Source organism: Carassius auratus, unplaced genomic scaffold (assembly GCF_003368295.1).
Source record: "Carassius auratus strain Wakin unplaced genomic scaffold, ASM336829v1 scaf_tig00030446, whole genome shotgun sequence".
NCBI lineage: Eukaryota > Metazoa > Chordata > Actinopteri > Cypriniformes > Cyprinidae > Carassius > Carassius auratus.
Window position 1 is genome coordinate 151,275 of NW_020525854.1, and position 16,226 is coordinate 167,500.

A 16,226-nucleotide genomic window follows, 5' to 3' on the forward strand; every position below is an offset into this window, starting at 1 on the left:
CACGACCCTCGCTGAGATAACACACACCGTCACTCGGAACACACAGAGAGGAGAAACACCCCACACAACCCTCGCTGAGATAACACACACCGTCACTCGGAACACACCGAGAGCAGAAACACCACACACGACCCTCACTGAGATAACACACACCATCACTCGGAACACACCGAAAGGAGAAACACCACACACGACCCTCGTTGAGATAACACACACCGTCACCCGGAACACACCGAGAGGAGAAACACCCCACACAACCCTCGCTGAGATAACACACACCGTCACTCGGAACACACCGAGAGCAGAAACACCACACACGACCCTCACTGAGATAACACACACCATCACTCGGAACACACCGAGAGGAGAAACACCACACACGACCCTCGCTGAGATAACACACACCGTCACCCGGAACACACCGAGAGGAGAAACACCACACAACCCTCGCCGAGATAACACACAGTCACTCGGAACACACCGAGAGGAGAAACACTACACACGACCCTCGCCGAGATAACACACAGTCACTCGGGACACACCGAGAGGAGAAACACCACACACGACCCTCGTTGAGATAACACACACCGTCACTCGGAACACACCGAGAGGAGAAACACCACACACGACCCTCGCTGAGATAATACACGCCATCACTCGGAACACACAGAGAGGAAAAACACCACACACGACCCTCGCCGAGATAACACACACCGTCACTCGGAACACACCGAGAGGAGAAACACTACACACGACCCTCGCTGAGATAACACACACCGTCACTCGGAACACACCGAGAGCAGAAACACCACACACGACCCTCGCTGAGATAACACACACCATCACTCGGAACACACCGAGAGGAGAAACACCACACACGACCCTCGTTGAGATAACACACACCGTCACTCGGAACACACCGAGAGGAGAAACACCACACACGACCCTCGCTGAGATAACACACACCGTCACTCGGAACACACCGAGAGGAGAAACACCACACACGACCCTCGCTGAGATAATACACGCCATCACTCGGAACACACAGAGAGGAAAAACACCACACACGACCCTCGCTGAGATAACACACGCCGTCACTCGGAACACACCGAGAGGAGAAACACCACACACGACCCTCGCTGAGATAATACACGCCATCACTCGGAACACACAGAGAGGAAAAACACCACACACGACCCTCGCTGAGATAACACACACCGTCACTCGGAACACACCGAGAGGAGAAACACCACACACGACCCTCACTGAGATAACACACGCCGTCACTCAGAACACACCGAGAGGAGAAACACCACACACGACCCTCTCTGAGATAACACATGCCGTCACTCAGAACACACCTAGAGGAGAAACACCACACGACCCTCGCTGAGATAACACACACCGTCACCCGGAACACACCGAGAGGAGAAGCACCACACACAACCCTCGCTGAGATAACACACACCGTCACCTGGAACACACCGAGAGGAAAAACACTAGACACAACCCTCGCTGAGATAACACACACCGTCACTCAGAACACACCGAGAGGCGAAACACCACACACAAGCCTCACTGAGATAACACACACCGTCACCCGGAACACACCGAGAGGAGAAACACCCCACACAACCCTCGCTGAGATAACACACACCGTCACTCGGAACACACAGAGAGGAGAAACACCACACACGACCCTCGCTGAGATAACACACACCGTCACCCGGAACACACCGAGAGGAAAAACACTAGACACAACCCTCGCTGAGATAACACACACCGTCACTCAGAACACACCGAGAGGAGAAACACCACACACGACCCTCTCTGAGATAACACATGCCGTCACTCAGAACACACCTAGAGGAGAAACACCACACGACCCTCGCTGAGATAACACACACCGTCACCCGGAACACACCGAGAGGAGAAACACCCCACACAACCCTCGCTGAGATAACACACACCGTCACTCAGAACACACAGAGAGAGAAAAACACTACACACAACCCTCACCGAGATAACACACACCGTCACCCGGAACACACAGAGAGGAGAAACACCACACACAACCCTCACTGAGATAACACACACCGTCACCCGGAACACACAGAGAGCAGAAACACCACACACAACCCTCACCGAGATAACACACACCGTCACCCGGAACACACCGAGAGGAGAAACACCACACAAATCCCTCACTGAGATAACACACACACACTCTGAACACACCGAGAGGAGAAACACCACACAACCCTAGCTGAGATAAAACACACACACTTAGAACACACCGAGAGGAGAAACACCACACAAATCCCTCACTGAGATAACACACACCGTCACTCAGAACACACCGTGAGGAGAAACACCACACACAACCCTCATCGAGATAACACACACCGTCACCCGGAACACACCGAGAGGAGAAACACCACACACGACCCTCACTGAGATAACACACACCGTCACCCGGAACACACCGAGAGGAGAAACACCACACACGACCCTCGCTGAGATAACACACACACACTCTGAACACACCGAGAGGAGAAACACCACACAAATCCCTCACTGAGATAACACACACCGTCACTCAGAACACACCGTGAGGAGAAACACCACACACAACCCTCACCGAGATAACACACACCGTCACCCGGAACACACAGAGAGGAGAAACACCACACACGACCCTCGCTGAGATAACACACACCGTCACTCGGGACACACCGAGAGGAGAAACACCACACAACCCTAGCTGAGATAACACACACACACTCTGAACACACCGAGAGGAGAAACACCACACAAATCCCTCACTGAGATAACACACACCGTCACTCAGAACACACCGTGAGGAGAAACACCACACACAACCCTCACCGAGATAACACACACCGTCACCCGGAACACACCGAGAGGAGAAACACCACACACAACCCTCACCGAGATAACACACACCGTCACCCGGAACACACCGAGAGGAGAAACACCACACACAACCCTCACCGAGATAACACACACCGTCACCCGGAACACACCGAGAGGAGAAACACCACACACGACCCTCACTGAGATAACACACACCGTCACCCGGAACACACCGAGAGGAGAAACACCACACACGACCCTCGCTGAGATAGCACACACCGTCACTCGGGACACACCGAGAGGAGAAACACCACACAACACTCACCGAGATAACACACACCGTCACCCGGAACACACCGAGAGGAGAAACACCACACACAACCCTCACTGAGATAACACACACCGTCACCCGGAACACACCGAGAGGAGAAACACCACACACGACCCTCACTGAGATAACACACACCGTCACCCGGAACACACCGAGAGGAGAAACACCACACACGACCCTCGCTGAGATAGCACACACCGTCACCCGGAACACACCGAGAGGAGAAACACTGAGAGAACACACACCGTAGTGTTTCTCCTCTCGGTGTGTTCCGGGTGACGGTGTGTGTTAGCTCAGTGTTGTGTTTGGTGTTTGGCTGCACTGAGTCTGTTTTGAGCCATGTGTTAAGAGTTGTGTTGCTTGGAATGAGTTTTGCAGGTGATGTGAACTGTTTAGTTCAGGTAACTGTTGCTAGTGCAGAATGAGTTTTGCACATGTGACTCCAGTTGTGCCCACTGTCTTTTAGCTATTGAAAAAAACTGTAATATGTATAAAAGTATGATTATTGCTATTATTATTATTATTATTATTATTATTATTATTTTGTTAGTTGTTGTTTAGTAATATTATTTTGCATTATTTCATTATATTTTCATAATATTATATTTTATTACAAATTTCATCAATATTTATGATTATAATATTTTAATTATTTTTTTTAGAGCACCACAGATGGTGTTTTTCAGCAGTAGTTTGCACTGTTTTGGAGTTTAGGGTCAGGATAACGTGCAGCGCTTCATTAACGGCTGAGAGTCCGAGTGCTGGTGAATCACAGAGATCAACCGTGAGCCGTCACACTGATGTGGACTGTGCTGTCCTGAGATCACTTCCAATCAGCCTGATGTGTGCGTGACCCAGGCGCCGCTGCCATTTAGCCACGGCCAGTTACCCAGAATGCCCTGTCAGGTGCAGGAGTGGCGTGTGATTGGAGGAGACAGCGGCTCTCCTCTCACTCTACAGGTGTAAATGCAGGGCTGTTCATGATCTCCGCTCACATCCAAACACAAGCGATTAAATACAGTCATGCAAAGCCCAACGTGAATGACAGATCGAATGACAAACTCAAAGCTCAGAGAGATTCCCAGAGTCTTTGTTCCGCGTCCTCTCCAGCTTCTGTTACGTTCTTATCATGAATAATGAAAACAAGAGTAATAAATATGCAGTAGGTCACAATAAGCCTGCCATTCTCAAAACAGACTTAAATTTCAGCCATGCTCTGTAGTCCTTATACACTTTCTCTACGAGTTCACATTAAAATGACTCTGAACAGAAAATATATTTAACCCTTTACCCATCGGCAGAGTTTAACTAATGACCTTGAGTCAGTGATCTCGCTAAATTACACACTCTCTCTGTGTTGAGATTTAATGTGCTTTATTGGCAGCTGTACAAGTGCACAGAGTAATGACGGAGAAGAGCTCCGTGTGTCTGAATCATCAGAAGGAACATTAGAAAGGACACTAAAGGGATCTGAAATGAGATCAGGCTGGATCACGGCTGTGGAAGTGTGTCAGAACACTGCATGACAAAACATTACATCTGTTAATTTAGTATTACTTATATACTATTTTATACAGTAGTTCTTTGTGGTCCTAGAATCTGATTGGCTGATAAGAATATGATATTAGAGTGATAAGAGAACTCCATCTGCTTCACTGTTTGTTTCACTCTGTTTACTGTATTCTCACAGTGAGTGTCATGACAGACGTCTGTCTGAGTCTGAGTATGAGACGGACTCAGTTTTAGGGGAACAGTAACAGCGTATGTTATCTGTTGAATTCTGTGTGTCTTGGTTAAAGGTAACTAAAATCCTGAATTTAAGTTACCCTTTTCTGCTAAAACAAAATAGCTTTAGGATTCATCAGATTGGACTGCGGATCAATGCAGGTGGATGTAGTGAATAAGAGATGGATACAGATTAGAAACTGATGCACGTCCAGGTGAAATGAAGACGCTTGAACGTTCATGTTCTGTCAGATCTGTCTGCCAACATCAGTGAACATCACAACAACTGATCCACAAGTGTGTGTGCACACAGATATATCCTCACGGTATGTGTGTGTGTGAGAGAGTGTGTGCACACAGATGTCTCCTCACAGTATGAGTGTTTCACGAGTTCACCCTTACATCTAATCTGAAGGCAAATAGTAGGCATATTTTGGCGTGCTGTCCTGGGGGAGGGGTCCGGGCCCGGAGCATAGCCCGAACCCAAATAACTCCCCCATCCCAATTTGGGATAAATAGATTAGAAGTGAGGAGTTGGGGTGGAGGAGGGTTGCCGAAAAACTGTCGTGGGACAGGAGGTAGGAAGACTGGATATATATACGCTTGCGAGCTATAAGATGATTAGCTAAACGAGATGCACCTGTGCCAAATTGGATGATTATCTGATCGTGCTTCTCCCGAACTTTGTTAATAAAACCACATTTCACGAGTTCACCCTTACATCTAATCTGAAGGCAAATAGTAGGCATATTTTGGCGTGCTGTCCTGGGGGAGGGGTCCGGGCCCGGAGCATAGCCCGAACCCAAATAACTCCCCAAAAGAAGCTTAAAGCCATAGGACAGCAGCCAGAGAGATAAAATTTAGTTGCCCCCCAAAATATGCGTGTTGGGAAGAAAATGCAGAGCGACCTGGAGAGCCGTGCAGTGTTCGACGAGAGCTGCGGCTCGCAACGTCTTACCGGCGAGCCCTCCGTGCCGCTTATGGGAGGAGCACGATGCCAGATATCAAGAAATGAGGGACTCTTGCTGCCTCCGAAGGGAGCTGCGGCTCTGCTGCACCGGAAGGGAGAGTCCCTCTTGCGGCTGAGTACGAGGCGCGGTTTGTTGCATCTGATGGAGGGCTCTCACTGCGACTGAAGGGAGCCAGCGACTGTATCCCATCGGGAGGGAGATCCCTGGCCGCCATAGAGTATGCAACATAACTCGGACGGGGGGTTCACACTGCGACCGAAGGGAGCCGTGGGTCTGCTGCACCAGAAGGGAGAGCCCCGTCAGATGCTAAATAGGCAATGAGATTCGAGACACGGTTTGGCGCGTCGGATGAAGGGCTCCTAATGCAACCGAAGGGAGCCAGCGGCTGTACCCCATCGGGAGGGAGATCCCTAGCCATCGTGGAGCATGCAACATAACTCAGATGGGGGGTTCACACTGCGACCGAAGGGAGCTGTGGGTCTGCTGCACCGGAAGAGGAGCCCTAGTCCGATGCTGAGAAGGCAAAGAGACGCGACTGTTGGAGGGACTCCCGCTGCATCCGAAGGGAGCTGCGACTCTGCTGCACCGGAAGGGGGAGTCCCCCATTGCGGGTTTATGGAGGCACGGTTTTTTGCCTCTGAGGGTTCTCCCAGCCTCCGTAGGGGGTTCGCAACTCTGCAGCAGGAGTGCTGCCCCGGAGGGGAGAGCCCTGATTGACGCTAACTAGAATACGACTGTTGGAGGGACTTTTGCTGCGTCCGAAGGGAGCTGCGGCTCTGCTGCACCGGAAAGGCGAGTCCCCCTTGCGATGCGAGGCATGGCTTGATGCGTCTGATGGAGGGCTCTCACTGCGACCGAAGGGAGCCAGCAGCTCTATTCCCCCGGGAGGGAGAACCCTGTCCGCCCTTGAGCATGCAACATAACTCAGACGGGGGGTTCACCCTGCGACCGAAGGGAGCCGTGGGTCTGCTGCACCGGAAGGGAGAGCCCCATCAGATGCAGAATAGGCAAGAAGATTCGAGGCACGGTTTGATGTATCGGATGGAGGGCTCCTGCTGCGACCGAAGGGAGCCAGCGGCTGTGTTCCCCCGGGAGGGAGATCCCGGTCCGCCCTTGAGCATGCAACATAACTCAGACGGGGGGGTTCACCCTGCGACCGAAGGGAGCCGTGGGTCTGCTGCACCGGTAGGGGAGCCCCGTCCGATACGGAGTAGGCAAGAAAACGCGACTGATGGAGGGACTCTCGCTGCGTCCGAAGGGAGCTGCGGCTCTGCTGCACCGGAAGGGAGAGTCCCCCTTGCGATTGTATAAGCGGCTTAATTTGATGCATCGGATGGAGGGCTGTCACAACGACCGAAGGGGGCCTGTGGCTCTGCTGCACCGGGAGGGATACCCCCATCTGCCGCTGAGCGCGCAGCGCAACTCAATGACAGATGAAAGGCTCACACTGCGACCGAAGGGAGCCACTGCCCAGCTGCACCGGAAGGGAGAGCCCTGTCCGATGCTGAAATAGGCAAGGAGATTGTAACGATGGCTGGAGGGCCCTTACTTTGGCCGAAGAAACGATAACTGAGAGGCTTCTATTATTCAAGTACACAACATGATTTAAGGAGGAATTTTTTTTTTTTTTTTTTTTTTTTTTTTTTTTTGTCTGATGAATAACAACCGAGGGCACCTATCGGATTATGTGAGCGGCCCCTTTTGAGCTGCTTAAGATTAGGCTGAAACGATTCCTCGAGTAACGCGATTACAAAAAATGATGTAGGCAAATTCCTCTGCTTCGAAGCCTCTTTTAATTTATTTTTAAATCTCACGTCAGGTTCTTTCGCAATGGGTTTTTTTTTTTTTTTTTTTTTTTTTTGAATGAATTAATCAAAATAGGTAATGGCACTTACATCCGATTCACGAATTAATATCTCTAAATATTAAGACGGAACAGTGTTTAAATGTAAATCCTGCATGTTCTGTGTGTCTCTGTTAATTAATGGAGCAGGAGCGCGACTTCCTTTTTTTTTTTTTTTTTTTTTTTTTTACACACACACACTGAAGCGCGCATTACTCTCACGGAAATTTCTGCGTCTGCTGTCTCACTAAATAAGGACTTGAACACATGAACAACATCTCCAGAACTGCTCTGACAGTCAGTTCATGAGCATTTGACTTTAAGTAAAACTAGCGTCACATCACATACACAGAACTGAAAAGGTACGTCAACCCGACTAAATAAAGGTCCGGGGTCCTGACATTTTATCCTACCCATCAGATTTACTGTGCATGCGCACATCAGTATAATTAAGCAAAAACACATTTTGTTACTCGATTAATTATATATATATATATTTTTTTTTTTTTTTTTTTTTTTAGGCTCTTGCGGCAGCGAGAATTGCGGCAGTAGGGAAGGATGGAAAGGGCTCCTGCGTGAGCAGACACTGCTGCGGCAGTGGTGAAATATAGGTAGATGCTCCTGCGGGAGCAGACACTGCTGCGGCAGTGGTGCAATATAGGTAGAGGCTCCTGCGGGAGCGGACACTGCTGCGGCAGTGGTGCAATATAGGTAGAGGCTCCTGCGGGAGCAGACACTGCTGCGGCAGTGGTGCAATATAGGTAGAGGCTCCTGCGGGAGCGGACACTGCTGCGGCAGTGGTGCAATATAGGTAGAGGCTCCTGCGGGAGCAGACACTGCTGCGGCAGTGGTGCAATATAGGTAGAGGCTCCTGCGGGAGCGGAGACTGCTGCGGCAGTGAGGAAAAAACAGAAAAGGCTCCTGCAGGAGCGGACAATGCTGCGGCGGTGGGGAGATACAGAGAAAGCTCCTGCGGAAGGATGGCTGAAGTGAGGATTGACCGTTACAGATAGATTGGGCATGATAGGAGAGTTAGCTATGGTAGATTAGGAGTTTTAGTGAAAGGGGATGAGCTGGCGTTAGAGGGGTTGGCTGAAGAGGGTTCGAGATAGATATATATAAATAAAATAATCGGCCTGACCACTAATAGGTCTTGGTACCCTCTGCCTTCTGGCAAATCTGGAGCTGGAGGCCACTGAACAGAAAAATGGTTAGTAGCATGAGGGAGCGGAAGAGTTGAGGGCGCGTTTACGAATGGAGGCGGCCTCACGTTTGCTTCAGCTGCTGTAGCTGTGGGTCGTGGGAAGGGGCTGGGGCAGTTTTAATTTTGTTGACTAAATATTTTCGTCATTATTTTCGTCATGAATATATTTTTTGCGGACGAAAACGAAACGAAAACTAAAAAAGAAGGCACTGATGGAGACAAACTATGACTAAATTGATTGACATTATCGTCAACGAATAAAGGACGAGACTAAAATAGACTGTGACGAAAATCAAATCAGCAGACGGGAGAGATGCGAGGAATGAACAAAAGAACCGGCAAAACGGAACAGGCGAGACTGCATGAGAGAAGAGAACCAATCTGAGCCTGACTTATTGAGACGTGAAGCGAAGGTTTTCAGTTTTTAAATGAGCTCCCGGGAAGACACGGCATTCGAAGAGGTGATGTCTAAAAGAGCGACAAAATGTCCACAGCTCACTTCACGTTTGACGACGAACAAAACAAAACAAAGTGTAAAGCACGTGGAGCGCTCATTCGTGGCAAGAACACAACCAATTTGAAAAGACATTTACAGACGAGTCACTCTGACATTTTCTCAAATGTAATTTCACAACGATGTTCTTTTGTTTATTGAGCTAAGCAAAATTGGAAGACTGTAGTGCGTAGATGTTGTAGCATTAAATATTACGAACTGAAAAGTACTGTAAAATAGCCCCTTCTTCAAGTTAGATGAGAGCACAATACTAATACGTAATATTATGATACATACATTTGATTAATACTAATGTTTAGTATATTTTATAATGTTCTTCTTGTTGACAATATCACAAATATTTCTATATTAGTCATGTGAAACGTGAATGTTCACATCCTATCATTATACATCCTAATCTAGCAATATTGTAGTATTTAAAACATACAATATTGCTAGACAAATGAATACCTTATAAAATCTTGTTACTTTATCCACCCAGCTTTTTAGATATTTACTTTAAATGTATGCACTTATTGTTCAGCTCAGCTGTAAGCTTTAAAGTCCTGGAACTAACTTTATTTTTTTTCTTTTATTGATGGTCAATTGGCAGCTAGTTATTGTTTACATTATCATGACAGTGTTTGTTGCTGCATAAAAGCTTTGGAATCGAAATAAAGACACAGTTGTGTTGAAAAAAGTTGAATTTGTGTTTTATATATTTTGGTTAATTTTGTTTCCTATACCAGCAGTAAAAATTTGTCTAGTAAATCTGTTATTGATTTTAGTCTTATTTTAGTCGACTAAAATAAGACTAAAATTAAAACAAATCAGATGACTAAAACTTGACTAAAACTAAAAATAATTATAGTCAAAAGACTAAGACTAAAACTAAATTAAAATTGCGTGTCAAAATTAACACTGGGCTGGGGTGTGTGATGTCTTGACGAACCTGTTTAGCCTGCCCTGCTAGCAGAAGTAACAGGATGGAAATACTGAGATGTGCAGGCCTGTGTTGCAAGTAAAAGTAGCTTCATGCTTGCTTTGGCTGCTGTAGTTGTTGGCTGATTTGACAATTGCTCAAACCTTGTCTGAATTAACACAGTCCTGTTGGAAAAGCATCTTTTCCTCTCGTTTTGGCCTTCGGGCCCTTTTAAACAGCCTCCAGAGCAGATAAATTTGGGATGCTGTTTCCTGTTGTAGTAAGGACTGTGAAAATAGAGGCTTTGAAACGATGTAGCATGTTTAGTTTTATAAACCATTGTACCCATAGACATGTCTATAGCAGTAACGTTAATTGCAGTAATGTGATATTCAAATTCAAGCCGTTTCTAAAGACATTTACTTTGCATGCTTTTCATATAACAGTCCTAAAAAAAACGATAGAAAATTTACTCACACTTGTTGTTCTGCAGCCAAACACGAGGCAGTTGCGTTTTTTGAAAAATTCTGAATAATCATGCCAGTAAATGGTGAAATATGTCCCTAAATAATTGATCCTGCCGGAATAATTGCATGAACCTTATGTCTGTATCATTCATTCTATATATAACGTCTTTTAAATTGTTCAGATGAGCAAATCACGAGGTTTTCTTGCATGATTAGCATTTTAATTGTTTGGTCAGACGGTTCATATATATATATATATATATATATTCACGTTCATAAATCGGGGATTAAACGTGGAATTTATCTTTTGTATGCTAAATATGTAAACAAGCATATGTGCACAGTACCTATAACTGCGCTTTACATTTTGCAAGATTGACATGCTAAATGGCTAACTGACCCGGTTTACTCTCATCAATTTTGTTAAGATAAGATATACCAGTTCATTGCGTTTACGAACGACATGTATCCGTTTAATCAACTCGACATGTATACCGGTTTAGTCCTTTCGTTCACGAATGAGAGCTCTCGATCTCTGAGACTCATATGAAACTCGCTCATTGTTGATGACAACTCTGAAAAATTCTTCATGAATGAGTGTAAACTGAGAACGATTCGTTCGCCTAAAAGATTCATTCGAAAAACGATTCTTTCACGAACGACATATGCCACTACAACAACACACGGTCTTCGCTGCTAGTGGAGGCAGCATCGAACTGCGACACGGCTGAAAAAGCGAGAGAGGTTTACTGCGGGGAGAACTGGAGCACGGCTGCGATCCAGCATTATAATAGAGCCCGGTCCTGGCGAGAAAATCGTGTTGTCGAGTGAGGCGAGCTGAAGGATTTGCACGAGCTTTTGGCCACAACGTGTGGCTTGGCGAGAAGAGCAGCTGACGTGATGACGCTTGTTGGTGTTCGGCGGATAGATATCTTCGTCGGAAGGAAGATTAGGCCTGTGATAAGATGACGGACAGCGCGAACCGAATGCTGACAGACAGTCTATGCCGAAAAACTGTCGTGGGACAGGAGGTAGGAAGACTGGATATATATACGCTTGCGAGCTATAAGATGATTAGCTAAACGAGATGCACCTGTGCCAAATTGGATGATTATCTGATCGTGCTTCTCCCGAACTTTGTTAATAAAACCACATGTGTGAGAGAGTGTGTGTGCACACAGATATATCCTCATGGTATGTGTGTGTGTGAGAGAGTGTGTGTGCACACAGATGTCTCCTCACAGTATGAGTGTGTGTGAGAGAGTGTGTGTGTGCACAGATGTCTCCTCACAGTATGAGTGTGTGTGAGAGAGTGTGTGTGCACACAGATATATCCTCACGGTATGAGTGTGTGTGAGAGAGTGTGTGTGCACGCAGATGTCTCCTCACAGTATGAGTGTGTGTGAGAGAGTGTGTGTGTGCACAGATGTCTCCTCACAGTATGAGTGTGTGTGAGAGAGTGTGTGTGCACACAGATGTCTCCTCACAGTATGAGTGTGTGTGAGAGAGTGTGTGTGCACACAGATGTCTCCTCACAGTATGAGTGTGTGTGAGAGAGTGTGTGTGGACACAGATGTCTCCTCACAGTATGAGTGTGTGTGAGAGAGTGTGTGTGCACACAGATATATCCTCACGGTATGTGTGTGTGTGAGAGAGTGTGTGAGTGTGAGAGTGTGTGCACACAAATATCTCCTCACGGTATGAGTGTGTGTATGTGAGAGTGTGTACACAGATATCTCCTCACGGTATGTGTGTGTGTGAGAGTGAGTGTGAGAGTGTATGTGAGAGTGTGTGCGCACACAGTTACAGTACAGACCAAAGGTTTGGACACACCTTCTCATTCAAAGAGTTTTCTTTATTTTCATGACTATGAAAATTGTAGATTCACACTGAAGGCATCAAAACTATGAATGAACACATGTGGAATTATATATGGAATTATATACATACCAAAAAAGTGTGGAACAACTGAAAATCTGTCATATTGTAGGTTCTTCTTTTGCTTTGATTACTGCTTTGCACACTCTTGGCATTCTCTTGATGAGCTTCAAGAGGTAGTCACCTGAAATGGTCTTCCAACAGTCTTGAAGGAGTTCCCCGAGAGATGCTTAGCACTTGTTGGCCCTTTTGCCTTCTGTCTGCGGTCCAGCTCACCCCTAAACCATCTGGATTGGGTTCAGGTCCGGTGACTGTGGAGGACAGGTCATCTGGCGCAGCACCCCATCACTCTCCTTCTTGCTCAAATAGCCCTTGATGCCTTCAGTGTGGCTCTACAATTTACATAGTCATGAAAATAAAGAAAACTCTTTGAATGAGAAGGTGTGTCCAAACTTGTGGTCTGTACTGTATCTCCTCACATTATGAGTGTGTGTGTGTGTGTGTGTGTGTGTGAGTGTGTGTGAGTGTGAGAGTGCATAAGAGTGTGTGTGTGTGTCTGACCGCTCTCTCCTGCTGCAGGTAAAGGTCCAGAGATCCTGACGGCTGGTCAGAAACTGAATGATAACGAGTGGCACTCAGTGAAAGTGGTCCGGCGCGGGAGGAACCTGCAGCTGTCCGTGGATAATGTGACTGTGGAAGGTAGAAACTCATCCTTCATCAAGCTTCATTTTCTCATGAGCTCAGGTGGGAGGAAGATGAATGTGCAGATTAAAGCTGCAGTTGGTAACTTTTGACGCTCTAGCGGTTAATAAACAGAACTGCTTGCGTCTTGCGGAAGAACATCGTAGCCGGAACTACTTCTCTCTGTTTATGTCTATGAAGAATCACAAAGGTACTGGGTTACTCCGCCGCGGTATCCCCGAAGCAATCTAAAATAGTCCGAATATAAACACTTATTATAGGTGCACCCTAGTGATTCAGGACAAGCTAAAAACACGGTTTGGAAAATGGATTCATGGTGTACTCGCTTATTATTTACATTTTTCTACATTTTGAAGACAAACAAAGTTACGGACAGCAGCTCTGATTGGTTGTTTCTTACCGGGAGCGATGGAGTTTCTGCAAATGGCAATAGGACACTGGGAGGAGCCAGAGGAGCTTGATTTAATCACAGATTATCTGTCTCATATTCTACTGTCAGGACATAATGACAGGTTTAATAAATATGTAAACAATATTTTTTTTACAAAAGTTCCCTACAGCACCTTTAATAGTCTAGTGTTTGCGAGTACAAGCCTCAACTTGCTTGAGTTTGTATTAGCACCTTTTGTTGTTTTCTCGTTGTATCTGATACAGCTTTTGGACACAGAAGCAGTGACACGTGACGTCAGACTTAACAAACCCCACCCACCACAGAAACATCAGCCAATCAGAACGCACAACTGAAATACAGACACAGCATTTCTGATTAGCTCTTTTTATGGAGGTCTTCTTTCTAGCTAGTGGAAAGAAAACATCTGAAATACACACTGTTTATTTTAATACACTTCATCTATTTGTGTCTGAAGATTTGAATTACTAAACATATCTTTAAAGAGCTTTAGAGAGTCTTCCACTTCAGCATCACTATTAGACACCAAACCTTGGAGTTTTACTCCTCTCTATATTCTGTTTTTCTCTGGGGTTTGTTCATATTTCATTCACATGCATTTTTATAACATTTTATTCCGAAAAACATGATGAGAAATGTAATCGTTTTCTGCCTGTAGACTATTTTCTGATTTATGGAGTGATGGAAAGAGAAATGCAACCTTCAACTCTAACAGGACAACAAAATCAAACAAGAATTATGAACCTGACTTTATTTGTGTTCTTGAAATGTATGCAAATTAGATAAAGCCTCGTTTGCATACTTAAACATAACGTTTCTGAAAGTGTGTAATATGTTTGTCTTGATGTACTGCTATGAATCTGGGGACGTCTGGTGCTCTGATGCATGCGCTGACTGTGGTTGTGTCCTGCAGGTCAGATGACCGGTGATCACACACGTCTGGAGTTCCACAACATCGAGACGGGCATCATGACGGAGCGCAGGTTCATCTCTGTGGTGCCGTCTAACTTCATCGGGCACCTGCAGGGCCTGACGCTCAACGGCGTGCCGTATCTGGACCAGTGTAAGAACGGAGACATCTCGTACTGCGAGCTGAACGCCCGCTTCGGCATGCGCCACATCATCGCCGACCCCGTGACCTTCCGTAACAGAGGCAGTTACCTGGCGCTGGCCACGCTGCAGGCGTACGCCTCCATGCACCTGTTCTTCCAGTTCAAGACCACCAGCAGCGACGGCCTGCTGCTCTTCAACAGCGGCGACGGCAGCGACTTCATCGTGGTGGAGCTGGTCAAAGGGTCAGTCACATCTCCTGTCGTTCTGCTCAGTGATGGGGAAACACCTTACACGCCACATAATCAGATTACTGCTTTGAGTGACTACTAAAATAACACATTACTTTTTTAATTTAGAAAGAAATATCTTTGTCAAGTTAGTATCTCCAGTTACTTTGTGTCCATGTGTTGAGTGACAGCTCTGGTGTTGCCATGGTGACAGAGATCCGGAGTCAGTGCAGAGTGTTGAGTGTGAACATGATCTCACTGTAGTTCTAGACTAAATATCTGTTTACTCAGAAACACATTCAGTGTTCCTTAGAATAATTAAAAACAGGCATATGCTAATTATGTTCAATGTTAAATAAGACAAATATGTTGTATGCATTTAATCCCATTTTATTAACAAATCTCTTTGCTACTGACCTTCGATGATCCACTTCAACTATAATGAGCAAAATGACACATTTGTGTTTGATTTGTGTTATTTCTGAATAGTGCTGAGCTTTCTTCTCCTGTCGTATTCTTCGTGTGATTAGTGTGAGCGGCGCCCTCTACTGTACAGACCTGAACGTACACTTCCTTCATCCTGAGGAGGATTCACTTCACTTCTGGTCTGAAAGGGCTTTTACATTTGGAAAAGAAGAACTTTTTATATTAAAAACAAACAAGCAAACCCCGCCCAGATTTAAAACATAACTCAAATGTAACATAACACATTACTTTCCATAAAAACACAATTAGTTACTTTTTAACTAACTTAACTTAGTGACGCAATATTCTAATGCATCACTTTTAAAAGCATCTTTCCCCAGCGCTGGTCGTGGGTTTAGAAAGAGTCTGTACTTGTGCAGAATTACACACTTCTCCTTTTTCAGACGCAGTAAAACAGCGTTTCCTAACTGCAGTCCTCAGACTCTGCATATTCGTATGCATCTCTTATCACGTACAACCTTTGTTCTCTTCAAACATAAGTGCCCTGCGAAGTGGACATCACCAGATATTCCACCATGATTCCAGTTTGAAACGGATGTATATTTTCCATTCAAAGGACGATGTCACACTTGTGTGAAGACGCAGCTGGCAGCAGCACAGCGCAAATCTGTGAATTAATGCTCCAGAGTGAAGAAAAT

The 16,226-nt window shown here is 46.1% G+C and overlaps 1 protein-coding gene across 1 annotated transcript in view; it reads left to right on the forward strand.

Moving 5' to 3' along the window:
- The window catches only part of LOC113080236 (neurexin-2), a 269,544-nt gene that overhangs the window by 134,204 nt on the left and 119,114 nt on the right, over positions 1–16,226 (forward strand). Inside the window, exons 10-11 of the mRNA XM_026252449.1 lie at positions 13,291–13,410; positions 14,736–15,117. Of these exons, the coding sequence (XP_026108234.1) occupies positions 13,291–13,410; positions 14,736–15,117 (502 nt within the window). The remainder of the gene's footprint in view (positions 1–13,290; positions 13,411–14,735; positions 15,118–16,226) is intronic.